General features: G+C 38.6%; 1 protein-coding gene across 1 annotated transcript; it reads left to right on the top strand.

Moving 5' to 3' along the window:
- The first annotated feature begins 4,522 nt into the window (after positions 1-4,522).
- On the top strand, positions 4,523-14,724 carry LOC139119498 (estradiol 17-beta-dehydrogenase 1-like). The gene is made up of 3 exons (XM_070683356.1): positions 4,523-4,665; positions 12,699-12,792; positions 14,238-14,724. Exons 1-3 carry the CDS (start codon positions 4,533-4,535, stop codon positions 14,563-14,565), a joined length of 555 nt encoding a protein of 184 aa, XP_070539457.1. The 5' UTR covers positions 4,523-4,532; the 3' UTR covers positions 14,566-14,724.
- The last annotated feature ends 1,371 nt before the right edge of the window (positions 14,725-16,095 follow it).

A 16,095-nucleotide genomic window follows, 5' to 3' on the forward strand; every position in this document is an offset into this window, starting at 1 on the left:
TTTGGCTGCCCAGCCAGACATTACTTTCTTTAGCTGATCGATGAGTGATTACGTTATCTTTGAACACATCCCGAGGATGAAAAGTAAATTTTTCTGTCGGCGTTACATATATTTCTAAGTCCATGAGAATAGGTTTATTCCCCCGTCCGGTTTGGAAGGGGGGTATCAGCATGCTGTACTGTCGGTACGCTCGTCTTATTCAATTGAAAAGCAACTGGGAATGGTCTGTACTCATTATTCGTGTTTCTATATACATATAGATTTAAATGGAAGAGAATTTTCCGGAATCCCTGTCGGTACGTTAGGGGTACTAACATTCCAGACTATGTTAATACTTTATTTCGGATTCAGGTTTAAACGAATTTTTTATTTTTTACTAAGAATAGATAACATACTGCAAACAATGGAGAATTTAATAAAGTCATCGGCAGCGGCAAATATGGCAGCGCATTCCGAAGGGGCTTCGGCGCCTTCGGTGCCTTCGGACAATAATCAATCCATAATAGAGACAAAACGTGAAAAAATACTCTGTGTCATCGCAAGTGGTCAAAGCAAGTTATTTTTGGTAAGGAGTTTACAGTTAGAGAAGTGGAAACGTGGAAAGATGAATTCATAATACGAGCCTTTAAAGTCTATGAAGCGAAATACAGTTCTCTTATAAGTGATACCATCACTCAAAGTTCATAGATCTAGGAGCCCGTGCAATCAGTCAGGTAGTTCCAATCGATGATCGAGATAACTATGCCACTGATCTTAAAAAGGATTTTATTCTAAACAGTGAAATAAAACGATTATCAGGGCGGATAGCGTACACGTGGGGGCCCCTGATTGCTCTAATTTCCACCGGTTTAATTACGGGTAAACATTTAAATTTTAAAAAAATCGGTTTAATATAGTACCTGAAATAAATGGATTCAACTTCGCTGACTCAGCAAACGGCTCCGCCAGGGACTCCGTCAGAAGCCCGCCGACGACCCCCACACCGCAAACGACGACCTTCCCGACTCCGACACAGCGCAACATAGAGAAAGTGCGTTACCGCCGAAGCATCCAGGGAGAGTTGCTTCAGGGAAGCGACTAGCGGAATGGAACAGGCAAAACAGGGAGAAGAAACTAAAAGCAATGGAGGGGGGAGAGGGGGGGAGCGATGCGGTAGCGACAAACTGTATAAGCCTACCGCCTACAATGAAAGAACAGTGTGATAATAATTCACGCTGGTATAATAAATGTTATCTTGTTTTAGGAATTGTGGGAGTTTCATTGACTGCATTAGGACTATATTGGGGGCGTGCTCGGCATACCCCCTGTCCGTTAATCGATCGAGTCCAGATCGGAAAGATCCTCCACAGAAAGCGAAAAAAACAGAGCACGTAGCAGCTCCCTCCGGAACAGTTCCGACAGGGGAGGGGGAGGGGGAGGGGGAGGGAGAGGTTTCCAGCTCCTCTACATTGTATGAGATGGATTAACTCCCCATATTTTTTATTTTTATTTTCTATTTATATACTAGTCAGCAATCATGGATATTAAAACAGTTGTAAACACAATGTACGATGGTATTGTAATCGCAGGACTTGCGATGGGATATCTTATGATCTCCAGCAAATTTCTGAAAATAGAGGTTGGCGATCCAAGTCGACCAAATTTGACTCGATTGGCAAAATTAGGCGGTGCGACTGCTGCCGCGGTTGCGACCAAAGATCTCCTTGAACAGAAAAATATTATTCCTGCAGAACCTTATACTTCGTAATAATAATAATATTCATCGAACATTTATACTTAGTAATATATACATACAACGTACAACGATGATCATTTGGATTGAAAGCAAAACAGGTGAACCTGTTACTGTTAATTTTTACCCTTGTATTGACACGACACAGTTTACGAAGATAAGACTGCTAGAGTGCGGACTATATAATTCATGGCATAACATAACATCGACGAATAATGTAATAAAATATCAAGAAGGTGACCAACCGAAGAAGACTAAATCAATACGTCCAGGTAACTACAATATCGATACGTTAAACAAAGCAATCGGGTTGAAGCAAAAAATTAATTTTGAAAAACATCTGCCGACAAACCACGTTCTTCTAACTTTGGCTAAAGATGTTAAAGTTTATTTCAATGCTACAGGTAGCTTCGCCAACGTCGTTGGCTTTTCAGATAAGCCAGAGGACAACCCAGTTATAAAAAGTACTATGAGTCCGAAGAAAGTGGATTTCTTAACAGTCACTAAATATATAGTTCATTCAGATGTAGTCGATGTTACTGGAAATTATGTTTCATTTGGTTCGGGTGCCTCCGGAGGATACATACAGGGGAAAGTATATCGAACTGTTTACAAATACTTCCCATCCGGGATACGAGAGAAATAAGTGAAAAGGTTACTTACGATTTTAAAACGGAGCAATTTCTATGCCATTGAGAAAAGGGGGAGATTACATGAATTCAATGCGTATCTGGATAACAGATCAGGATGGGAACATGATCGATTTCAATAACTGGCCAATTAGCTTTTGTATGAATTATTGTAGTCCCGAAGCGGGCCCCTACCGGTGTAACCCTATCGGAAGATAAACCATCCCACGACCAATCCTCCAGCAATATAGATCATCTCATATTTCTTTTGCTCAGGACTGGGTTGATAATAATCTGAGAATGAACTGGTCTTGACGTAGAGTTGCTTTGCACCGCTTCTGCTTCTTCCAGGATTTCTGCATCTGTATCTCTTAATTCTGCCGCAGCATGTGCATCCTTTGCCTGATTTTCTCTTTCCCAGTCAGCCTGGAGTAATCTTTTTTCTGACCAGACGTTGCGATCATGTTCAAATTTTTCTAATGCCTTATCATGTCGGACTTTCTCTTCAATAAGAGCGTCACCATTCCCAGAAAGCTTTTGACCGATAATATTTCCTCCTGTGAATGCCGTTGCATTTAATACAGCACCGAGAACTGTCATTCCTATAGCTGAAGCCATGGTTGTGTATATTACAAGGTATTATTTTAATTTTCACTGTATATAGCATAATTATGTCTGATCCAAGTGGCTTCGGTCTAGGTACAATTCGTATGCAAAATCTTGAGCTTGAAGATCTGAGTGATGTTAAAGTTAACAATAATACTAAGATGGCTGCTAATCATAATAAGGATTACGTCCTTCGTTATAAAGACCGCGAAAAATATTTCGTTTTAGCCAATGCCGCGGCGCCACCCCACGAACATGCTGTAGAATTTTCCGAACTTAAAGACATTGATGAAACTGTAATTGACGCCACAAAGGCTTCGAATGATCCTACTCCTTTTGCTCTGACATGGGATGGGGATAGTCAGAAATTCATGCCTTATAATGTGCCGCGTAACATCTTAGATATATTGGATAGTGAAATTGCAGGAGGTGTTGCTGAACCACCAGGAACTCCGAATGTGATTTATTTTGATAGCAATGTAAACAAATATAAATTGTTAGATTTTCGTAGTTGGCTTACTCCTACGAATCCATACATTGCACTTCTTGGTATACCGATTCACCTTAAAATTAGTCCTCTTAATACAATAATGAAGGCAGATAATACACTAAGAAGGTGGATAAACGAGGGGGAGAATTATTGCTCGTATACAGCTAGCGGAGTTCCAGTTAGATTATTTTGGGACACAACTTTAAAGAAACTGGGTCTTAAAAGTGTTGGTGATGAGGCAGCTGAATTAACTTTACAGACAGTAAATCAACAGATGACTGATAATATGAAAATACTTCAACATGGTACAGTTCTCATTAGATGTGTAAAGTTAGCTACTGGAGATGAATTTGACGATTTGGTTGGATATTATGCTATGAAAACAGATAACAGAACAACTTGTGATATTATCATAAGTATTGATAAAGATCGGGAGGGAAATGAGTATTGAATGTTTGTTGGTGGGAATAGAATAGAGAACGACTTAGGAACTACATTTGTACGTAGAGATAAAAGAGTGAACACTTTAGATATCAGTACCATTCATCTGAAACGTCTCATATTATTTGAAGTAATGGTCTTCCGTCACATTTTAAGTTCAGAGGAAATTACTAAAATTTTATCTATCAGGTGAACAAGTTCGCACCGATAGGAACTCCGAGTTCAGACCTCAGTCATGCAGTAGAAAAAATTCACATCAGCTGGACTCCGCGACCGGCCGGCCGGACTGACAACGGGGGTCCTTTATATAGGCTAGTTTGATGGTGATGACTCACACGGAATTTCCCGTACATGTATAAACATGTTGTGTATTTAGGTCAGACAGAACAAGTTTCTACATGTCCCAGCTACTGTATTGCGCAAGTCCAGGACCTGACTCAGCAGGGAATTTCCCCGCTTAGTTCAGGACAATGCACTGCTGCGCGTGCGTGAGTTCGTATATAGGTCAGGGTTATACTTAGTTACATGGATGGTTAATTTTTCCTTCGCTTCATGTAGATAAATGAATAAAATGGGGTGTAAAATTCTTACTTCATCCCAGTTGCCCACGTTTACTTTACTACTGGGCGTACCTATGGACCTCAATCGTCAGATAATGGAGACAAACTTCTTCGGAGCTCTGAGGACGATTCAAAAGGTCATTCCTGATATGAAAAAGAGAAGATCTGGTAGGATTATAAATATCGGAAGTATAGGAAGCATAATTGGTAAGTAGAAAGACCACATAAGCAGTCATGCCATGACATTGTTGGGGTAGAGCAGCTGAAGAACAAAACAACCAGTCAGGTCATTACAGTGATTTGGTTGGGCAGCAGAAATACCGCATAACCAGTCAGATCATTTCAGTGTTGGGTAGAGTAGGACAAATACCACAGAACCAGTCAAGCCAGTACAGTGTTAGGGTAGAGCAGCAAAAATATGTCAGGTCATTACAGTGTTAGGGTAAAGCAGCAGAAATACCACATAACTTCTTCAAACGTTTTTTGGCAGGTATCGCAAGCTGGTAGATAAAAACAATATCTCTCTTCGACAAATGATCGCTGATGGCATCGGTAAAATTGGGCCTTAGTTAGTGACCACTACTATCTGAATAACAGATTGATATTTGGCGTGTGCCACATGTGGGGCAGGATGCTCTTACTATTTTCGAAACACCTGACATCACTTCTTTGTCTTTTGGCCAGAGATCCATATATCCTTCTTTGAAGAATTTGACTTTGTTTGTGTACCGGTTATTTACTGTCTGTTCTGTGCTGTTTTGTGTCTCGAATTCTGTCATAGTGTTATCGGATTATGGATTGGTATGATTGCGATTATTTTCTTAGAGATTACAGTGTTGGGGTAGAGTAACCGTTAAGGTATCGCTGTACTTTATTGCTGAACAGCACACTCAAGGAGTGTAGATAGGCAAAATTACAAAGTTCCAGGTCACATTGACAAAATTGCATGTGCTGCTGCAGGGGACAAAGTAAAGTATCAGAATTATATTCTACAAGAGGTAGTTTATCTTTCAGGTTAAAGATATTAATGAACTTCTCGTTTTATTCAAATCAGGTGGCGTTAGACAATTCTGATACGCTGGCTGTATCCAAGACAGTTGGTCACGTGAAGTACCTAAAACTTTAATAACAATGTGTGGACATCAATACGTTATGACTAACACTGTTAAACGTCATTTACGTTACTCGCGATTTGTATCACTTTCTAACATGTAGTAATATATTGTGTTGTATGATTTTGTATTGTACTGTACAGTAAATTATAATGCATTGGACTATTTTGTATTGTTTATGTACGTATGTAGGGGTATACGTATTTAGGTATGTAGGCGTGCACGTTCATATGTATGTTATGCCCTTTCTTAGCAGAATGCCTTTCTACATCAACACAATCAAAGAAATTGCCTCACACTTTACTTGTTACTTAAAGGGTGATGTGGCGCTCTGGAGAGTTTCTTTTCTCTTAATTTTTATTGCTCTTTAGCTGACTGCTGTTCTATTCCTATTTCAATCTTTCGTCATCACCTCGATAACGTTACTGCAGAACCTCCTAAACAGAATGTCGAACAGTATTCACGAGATTTTCACCAGTTTCCTTGCTTTGGAGTTTATTCATGGACCACTCCGTTACAATTTTCACTAAGATGGCGGTCAAGAGACAATGCAATAGGGAAGAATTGCTATATCCTTGTGGAACACCGTTCTACCAAGTCAACAATTCACTGCAGCCAGAACGTCTTTTAATCGACTGAGGCGATTTATTCACTCATCGAAGAAGAATACGAGGGAAAAGATCTGGAAGAAGAAGTAACAAGATATCAGTGTCGTTGTTAACATTTTCCTGCCTCACCAAAATTACGTATTCAGAGATTGTATATCCATTGCGGCAAATCCATCAAATCTGTTGCAAGTGAAGATAATTTCAAATTTTTCTTCCAAACGCCCAATGTCTTGCATACTACGGAATGCTCGTTCTATTGACAAGAAGCTTCCCGTGCTTGCAGATGTCATCCTCCAAAGCAACACTGATCTTTTTATGGTTACAGAAACTTGGTTTAGCGCGGTTGACGACACTGTAATAGCTCGGTTTTCCTCAACAGTTGACGGATATAACATCTATTAAATACCAAGAGCTCGTCGTTAAGGATGTAGTACAGCGGTCATTGCGAAGTCGAACCTCAAAGTTATCCTGAATAAGGCCCCTTCTTTTAAAACATTCTAAGTGCTTGATGCAAATGCATGTCTACTGTCATTCATCTTGCTGTCATTTATCGTCCTCCATGTTCTAGCTGCAAATCAACAATGTCAGATTTCCCAACAGAATGTTCATCGTTTATGGAAGATGCCATCCACGCTAAAGTTTATCTTATCATAGCTGGGGATTTCAATACCCATATGGACAACTCTGTTTTTCAAGATTCATCGGTCTCCTTAATTCTTTCTGACTACAATAGTATGTCGATTTACCAAGACACAGAAGAGGCCATACCCTGGATCTTGCCATTACTAGACTCTCCCATACATAGATTTCTGGTGTATCTAATGACTGGCATTCACATTTCGATCAATCATCTCTGCACTTTGACATAATGGCGAACAAACAACCAGCATCAACAGTCATCGACACTTATGGGACACTCAATACTGAATATTACCACTCTTCACGAAGAACTAACAGTTTAATTTTCAAACTCTTCATTGAATGATTCAAGTGCTAGTTTTCTTGCATCAAATTACGATACTCTCCTTAGATCTTCATCGACAAACTCGCTGTCCGGGTTACTAAAATTCATTGTGATAAGCATCGAGCCCTGTGGTATGTACAGTTCAACTCATGGAAGAAAGAAAGCAACTCCGTCGGCTAGAAAAACATTGGAAAATAACAGGACTCGTTATAGTATACGTCGGGAAATTTTCAAATCGGCTGCTTGTGGTTTTGTAAAAGATGCTGAAATTGGTGCACGCTGCATACAATCGTAATCGAATTAAAAGTGCCGATTAACGTCCCTTTTTTAACACCATCGATGGCATCATCGGAAGTAAGAACGCCACGACAGGAATTTTCCCGGACTCTGACCTTTCCAGTTTAAGCAAATGCTTTTGCTAACTTTTTCAAATCCAAAATTGAAAAACTACGTTCACATTTACCAGTAATTACATCATTCGATTGCCAAAGTGTAAATCATTCATTGTCATCTTTCTCATCTGTTACAATAGAGTTTGTGTCAAAGCTCATTAACTCCTTGCCACCAAAGTCTTCTATGATGGATCCAAGTTCAACCACATTTCTAAAGCGTTGTTGTGACCAGGTGGCACCACCTGTCAAATTTTAAACAAGGCTTTGCTTTCTGGTGAATTCCTGAGACCTGTAAATGTACTATTGTTTGCCCTTTACTCAAAAACCCAAATCTGGACCCAAATATTCTCTGTAATTATCGCCCAGTATCAAATTTAACTTTTCTGTAAAAACTTATCGAGCGCGTAGTTGCCAGTCGATTGAACGCATACCCACATAACCACAATTTGTTCGCTAAGTGTCAGGTTACTAAGTGGCAGGTTACAGCATACAAATTGCTCTCATTAAAGTGAAGAATGACGTGCTGCACGCTTTAGACAAACGTAAAGATGTAATTTCGATTTTACTCGACCTTTCTTCTGCCTTCGAAATGATAGACCATAACATTCTGTTACGCAGACTGTGTTATCGGTTTTGCATCACAGGTGTTGTTTTGTACTGGTTCAATTCTTACGTTAGGGGGCGTACACAGTCTGTTGGGATATCATAAACTGATGAGGATATCATAAACATCATGGTTTTGATTACATGATATGCTGACGACACCCAATCATATATCACATGCGATGTTGACCAGGTTCCCATTGCCACGATTATGTTGAATCGTGTTTGGGTGAGATTAGGGGATGGATGAGGGCTATATGCTGGCATTCAATGATGGTAAGACAGAGGTTGTACATTTCTCCTCTTAATTTTAGATTGAGGGTCTCGTCACAATGGACTAGGCCTGCACTATGTCAGACCATGTTACAAATATTTGTAATCAGCATCACATGCAATTCGAAGGACAGGAAAAATTCGCGATCTTCTTGACCAACATACAACAGAGAAACTTGTCAAAGCCTTCATTACATCACGTTTAAATTACTGCAAGAGTCTTTTTTTTGGTCTTCTGAGCTTTGAAATACGTAAAACCCAGGCTATTGTTCGCAGAAAGAAAAAGGGGACCACATAACACCAGTACTAAAAAATTTACATTTGCTTCCAGTCCAGAAACGAATTGATTTTAAAATGTTTGCTTCACATACAAAATTATTATAGGACAAGTCCCAGACTATGTAGCAGAAATGCTTACAGTACGTCATACTGGTCAAAACCTTAGGCCTAGGTCCAGTGGTGCGTCCACTCATCATCAGCAGCCAGTTTGCGACTGCTTTTTATGGCAACAGGGCCTTTTCTCTATGTGCCCCTTTTGTGGAGAGCTTTACCGTTTGAGATAAGGCTAGGTAATTCTTTAACAAAATTAAGAAGTAAGTTAAAAGCGTACCTTTTAGATCATTTTATTCCTAAACTAGTTTGTTTTTTATGTTTTTATCTCGCAATTATTATTAATTATTTTACCTCATGTGTTTTGTAGGGTTTTATCTCGCAATTTTGTTTATCTCTTTCATTTTTTAGTGTTGTATAGCGCATTTGGATTTGCTAATGTAATGCGCTCTATAAGAGATAAATATTATTATTATTATTATTACTATTGTTGTTATTGTACTTGGGCCTCAGCCAAGTACATTGTTTTTCATTCCGTGGGAAAAAACTCTGTAAGGTATAACCATTTCTGGCTGAGACCAGGGAGGGCAAAATGTCTTGGCTTCATCTTTCTTGGCATAATAAATGGCGTAATGATGTTAACTGAATGGAAGTGCTGCTCTCAGCCAGTCTTGAATAAGTGAGATGTGAATATTAATGCTTCTCTATCTGAGTTTTTGCCACAAAATCTTCTGAATATAATCAAAATGTGCATCGAAATGCAACAATTAATGCACCCTCCGTTTCCTAGGCGATGGCACGACCCTTGCTACACCCACTGGACGAGCCAAAGTGGGAGGGGTAATTTCAGTTTGGTCGAACAAGAGGGCTCGAGACCAGAATTTAACATTTAAACTTGAAACATGTTTAATCACTGACAAGATGTGGACTAGTGTTAATCAAAGTAAAATTGTGAATAGGAAAGGTTTTATATCCCGGACACAATGAAAAACATTACGACTGGAAACTGTACCTCCAGTTGAGAATAGTAATGCCCACAGCGATGGAGAACACTTATCCTTGAGCTGAGAAAACCAGACCATCATTTCGAAATAGAGCTGCAGATTCGAGAAGCTCGTTCAAAATAGCTAGGTACACCCCATAAAGGGGTGGTTTCGAGTTTTGAGGGCAAATTTCGCCTCCTTCATATAGAAATCGTACGTTTGTTTTTCCAGGAGAACACACCATTTGACACAAAATTTGCATGTAAAGGGGTCGCCAGTAAGCACGTGGGCAAATCTGGCATAAGAAACAATATAAAATGTTGGGTAAAGCCAGTCCAAAATAAACTGATTTGAACTTTTGTGTTTTGTAATTTATACCACTGCAGTAACATTACCTTTTTTTGACAACATCACACAATATAATACGTTTTGAAACTGAATACTCCGACGTATTCTGTGTCTCCTTTGCTAAAAAATACGGTATGCCGATTACCATGTAAGGAGATGATGACGTCAAGACAGATTTGTAGTGCGTTTGGTCCTGGATGGTGCACGAAGTTTTGTCAAGGTAGCTTGTGTATTTATTTCCTAAATGGGAGAGATTAGGGTCGATCTAAATGAAGGCCGAAGAATGTTATGATACTCTAAGCGAGCTGAACTCTAACGCGAATGGTTGGATAATTTGGAGGATGTCTAGAATGATCTCGTCTCATTAAGATTATTTGGCGGTCAGTATTGAATTTCAACTGCGTCACAAGTTTGCGAAATGATCAGTATTCCGTCGAACGGTCAACGAACGATATTTTAGAAATCTGGAGACATGGCACATCGCATTTTTATTTTAGTATTTTATGCTTTACAAAAGATTTAAGAAGCAATGATTTTGTCGAAAATTCTGAAAAAAATACAGGAAGATTTGATCGCGAACACATTTTCACTTGGGGTCAACTAGCCCTGCGTACGATGCTGAGTGTTCCGCTACAGCTAATCGCCCCGCTCACCACAGCCCTGCAAAGACCCGTACGTAGGGTCGGTGACTTCAAATCCATTTTGGGACTTGACGTAAAAAGCCAAATTACTGCCGAAATTCAGCGTTCTTGGGCCCAAGTCGTATCCCAGCCTACCTCAGCTACTCGATCGCTTCCAAAATGACAGTCTTTTATTCACTTCACGTAAATAACCGTCTATGTCTCGCTAGCCCTGCGTACGATGCTGTGTGTTAGCTGTAGCACATAGCATCGTACGCAGGGCTAGGGGTCAACATGGGGTCGCAGCCATGTTGCCTCAAAACTTATTTCTGTCTGCACTCAAAACTCAAAAATGTCGGATATGAACCTGAAAAATCGATGCAATTTTGTCAAACTTCGGCGAAATATTAGCCTATAGACAAAATTTCATCTAGGTAAGGTAAATTTACTGAAATTTGATCGACAAATAATCCTGAGCTTGAACGTGACAGCTCGCCTTCTCCGGGAAGTAAAGTATCCTGCTGCCATACACAGTTGCTCATATGGCCAGGTTTATGAGATTGTTTTCAAGCGACGGCGGCAGACCGTACGGGGCTCTGGATATGAACCTACCGCCAGTGTAGCTGTAATAACTGTTGCGTTGTTTTTAGTGCCCACGGACGAAGTCCTGGGGGAGTTATAGGTTTGGTCATGTCAGTCCGTCCGTCAGTCCGTCCGTTCACGCAGATACCCCAGACATGCCCTGGTCAATTTCTTTCAAACTTTGCACAAGAATAGTACCCAACCCCATACAGATGCACGTCGATTTGTTTCACAATGCGATTGAATTTGGCCGTGTTAGAGGACTTTTTAGTTAACACCTCCATAGACTCCCATGTATAAAGCAGTTCTCCATAGAATCCCATGTATAAGGCAAGAAAAATAAAAATTTGGTTTCTCATCGTATTCATATTGCCTAAAGGATGCAGTGACACAGTTTTTTGTCCCCACGGATAAAGTCCAGGGGGCTTATAGATTGGGTCATATCCGTCCGTGAGTCCATCAGTGAGTCCATCAGTTCACGCAGATATCTCAGACATTTTGACAAAATATCATGTGACCTTGGTGACCTTTGACCTGAAATATACATTATTGTCCATAACTCAGTAACCACAAGTGCTAAACCTTTCATATTTGGTATGATGGGACACCTTATGACGCCACATATTGTACCTCATTAATTATGCGCATATCTAATTTTGAGCGAGCCAATAGAGCTAGAGGTCTGATTTTTGGTATATAGGAATAACTTAGCAATACAATTATTTTGACAAAATGTCACGTGACCTCAATGACCTTTGACCTCAAATATATATATATTTGTCCACAACTCAGTAACCACAAGTGCTACACCCTTCATATTTGGTATGATGGGACACCTTATGACACCACATATTGTACCTCATTAATTATGTGCATATCTAATTCTGAGCAAGCCAATAGAGCTTGATGTCCGATTTTTGGTATATAGGGATAACAATAGGGTAGAAATCTAAATATGCCCATCTAAATATTAGACATCTACCATCGAGAACAAAATAAATTTGCTGTAATTTGAATATTTAAGGAGTTTAAGCAATTTCCACTATAAATAAAGAACCCCTGCCTCAAACTCCACAAAAGTTGCTAGACATATTTTGCCGTTGTCATGCCATTGCTTCGTTTAATAACCAGTTAATCAAATGCCTAATTGACAGGAGGAAATTCAAGACCATATTTGAATAGTAGTATATATTGTCCTCAAAATTACTCTATCACGGCCCAAGTACTCATTGCCTTCAGCAATACTGCCTTGTTATTATTATTATTATTATTTGTATCTTACGCAGGCGCATATCATGTAAGCATATCACGTCAGCATTGTCGCAGAGATGTATGTACATGATGGAGTATGAGGTTTAGTCAAATCCGCGTAATTATATCCATTTACAATGATTTTAAATACTTGTTTTTGCTTTCCATAAAAAGGTTTGTCATTTATTGACGGTTACTGTGCATCAAAGTTTGCTCTGGAAGGTTTATCGGAATCACTGGTGGCAGTTCTTAAGGCATTTGACGTACAGTGAGTGTCAGTTTACATTCTATTTTAAATAATTCTGCCACATGTTATAAAAAAATACCGAATTGCGGGTGAATTTAATTCTACTACACGTTTCATATCATTTTCTGTCTGGGTTGATCGCCCATAATTACGCACATTGAAAATCGCTTGACAATAAAAATTGGGCTTTATTTACAATTGTAAAAATACTAGACAGTTAATTTCGTAAATTAACCTCAGCACACAGAATTTCATAGGAATAATGAGTAAACAGTGCCTTTGAATAATATTTTTTAAACATTATGCCGAACACTTTCTAGCATGTACAATTACACGTTGTTAATACTGATCAAAACAACAGACATATTGTTTTTAAATTCTTACAAACGCTTCGTAAACCATAAGCAGATTATAGGGTATCCTTAGACAACCCTTTCCAAATTATTTTCACGAATCGAGTTTTCTTCGACCATGGGTAATGCACTGCACACTTGGTAAAGCTAGGACGCATTTTCCGTTCCCAAGACCATTCGCAAATGTGATTGATACCACCTTGTAACATTGAACGGCCGCTTACACTGTGAATGATGTTGAACAATTTCAGATCGTCAGCATCACCCAATTAAACAACTTGAAATGCCAAAATGTAATTCAAATATAGAATAAAACTCAGTGAGCCCAGTTGTTGACACCTTACTGAACCAATGACGTGACTGAAACGGTCTAATTTTCACCTCTAGCCAGAAGTTTATACTCAGTAAAATAGTAAGATATTCATGTTCGACTTGTTTCAAATCCCTTGCAAAATCGGCGTAGAAAACACAGAAGTGCCTTTGCTTAATTAACAATAAGACATGCTGGAAAAGCAAGACAGCTAGGCCAGCCTCACAGGATCTTAGTCGTGCGAGCAGAAAACCGCGCTGTCATTCGAATAAAACAAGTTAATTCTTTCATTTATTAGCTTTAATACAATTTTCTCATATATATCCACATAATATTTATTATTACATATTTTGTATTGCGGAATACTCCTGATAATTTCTAACGTTTCTTTCGTAACTCTTACAAGCAAAGCCATCTTCCATTTTGTAGCTGGTTAGTGTTAATATGGTCATTACAAGTATGAATATAGGCATTAAAACACTTGACTTTAAATTTATTTATTTATTTATTTGGTTCTTTAACAAGTGAAGACTTGTAAATTCTAAACAAATTATCTCTTACTGGGCCATCGATATTAACAAATTCGAAATACAACAATCATATAAAAGCATGTTTAAAGGACAAATACTACATTTACAAACAGCAAACACGCACATTAAAATTTCCCCCCTAAACGGCGGTATAATGGCGTTTAAAAAAGGCAAGTGACTCCTAAGGTGTTATTCCCGTTTTCAGCTCATTCAGATTTAACGGTTTAGTGTCGTACCTGTCACTCTGACTTGTCTCTTCCCTGTCTCTTCCAGCATTAGCAATGTCATCTTCGGCCCAGTAAAGACATCTTTTCTGGTGGGTTTGGGTGCAAACACGAATATGAACGAAGATGCTGTAGACCAAGAAACACTAGAGCTGTTGAAAAGGAACTTACGGCTTAGTCTCGAAAACCCGCAAGTTGCAGATAGAATTCCAAGTGTGGAGCATGCAGCTGAGGTCATAGTAAGGGTCATTGAAGACCCGAGCCCAAAGTTAAGATACACAGATAGAGAAGAAAGTAAAGAATTCGTGTCCATTAAGTTGAAAGATTTGAGTGGAGAAAGCGTTGTCGCTCACCAGATGAAATATTTTGAAACCTAAGGTAGTTTGAAAATGTTTTGATCATCACTTCTGCATGCAGTCTCCATGGAGACTTATCTGTAATAAAGAATATCGTTTAAATATTGCAGCCTTGTTTATTCCATGGGGTCATTGCAAAATAAACAATACATTTAAGATTAAGGCAAAGAAAACATCAAACATGCGTATTGAGTCGATCTTTAAATGACTAATAGAAAAAAATTCTCCAGTTTCAATTCTGACCAAAGACTGCCTTTACAAGCAACTCTGAAGGCGGGGTGTGGAAAATTACCCCAACAGGTCACCTCTAACAACTCATTATACTTTTAAGTTCCCTAATTCACTTTGATATACAAGGATGGCGACGGTCTGCACATTTTGTTATTTTTGAACATGGAAAAAGACGCGTCATATTGTCTTATAAAAAGTAAAGGTGGTCACTTCCTCTCACCTGTTGAATAAAATGTACATGACCTATATATCTCCAGTAGTGTAAAAATACTTCAAGCACAAGATAATGTTACTTGTTTTCATGCATCTTGCAATCTTCTGACAGATTTAGCTTTTTCTTATGTGTTTTAACTACTCGATATGTTTGGGACATACAATATACTACGATCTCGGATGGTGTTGAAATTCGATAAATATTATTTTGTTTTGATGGCGTCCGTTGGTTTATAGCTAACCATGGGTAGAATGACTTGTACTTGGAAAAGACATGGGGAAAATGTGAAATTTATCCTTTGTCCTAAACTTTAAGTGTAAAAGCCGGTGCCATAAACTGACATGAAACATCTGTGTGTATCTTTATTCTGCTTCGATTCGTTTTTTATCAATAAACACATCGGTCGTTGTATGTACGATTGCTTGTGAAATAGCCTTTCCTTCTATCTCTTGTGGTTTACCTTCGCTACTTAACAGACAAAGGTAATATGTTGTGTTATTGAATCCTTTTAGTTCAATGTCACTAAGGTAGAATCCGCCTTGGAGACATAAATTCGGACTATCACGCGTTTACAATATTCTTTTGGTCTACCACTTGCGGGGTCATTTGAGACTTATTGAACAATAAAGTTCTTACCGGCCTAGGTTTGTGAAAATTAGAAATTCTATTTTCCCTTTAGATATAAAATAGCCTGAGAGATGGCGGTTATTTTGAATTTCATATATTGGTAAATATTGCGTCATTTATTTCTTAAGTACGAAAAAGCTTTGCAAGGTGCTCGATTTTTATTCTTGATTTTGAGAATTATGGTTGAATATTTGCTTAAGAAGAGATTTAGCAAAAGTTTGTCTATCCATTTTTGAGGCGCCATCTACCTTAATCCTTTTTTGTTTTAGGGTTTTTTTTTTTATATTTGATGGTGGTTTAATTTGATGATAAAATTGCGACTATAGATGATTTATGATTTCTGATGATAAAACTGCGATGTTGAGGTACGACTTTGCTATTGAGTATACTAATAACATGGAAGGTCATTTAAATACCTGAAATGCTAAAAACTGACACAGGGCAAATAAAGGAAACAGAAGATTGCTGAAAAATGACTC

This window comes from Ptychodera flava, chromosome 19 (assembly GCF_041260155.1).
Source record: "Ptychodera flava strain L36383 chromosome 19, AS_Pfla_20210202, whole genome shotgun sequence".
NCBI lineage: Eukaryota > Metazoa > Hemichordata > Enteropneusta > Ptychoderidae > Ptychodera > Ptychodera flava.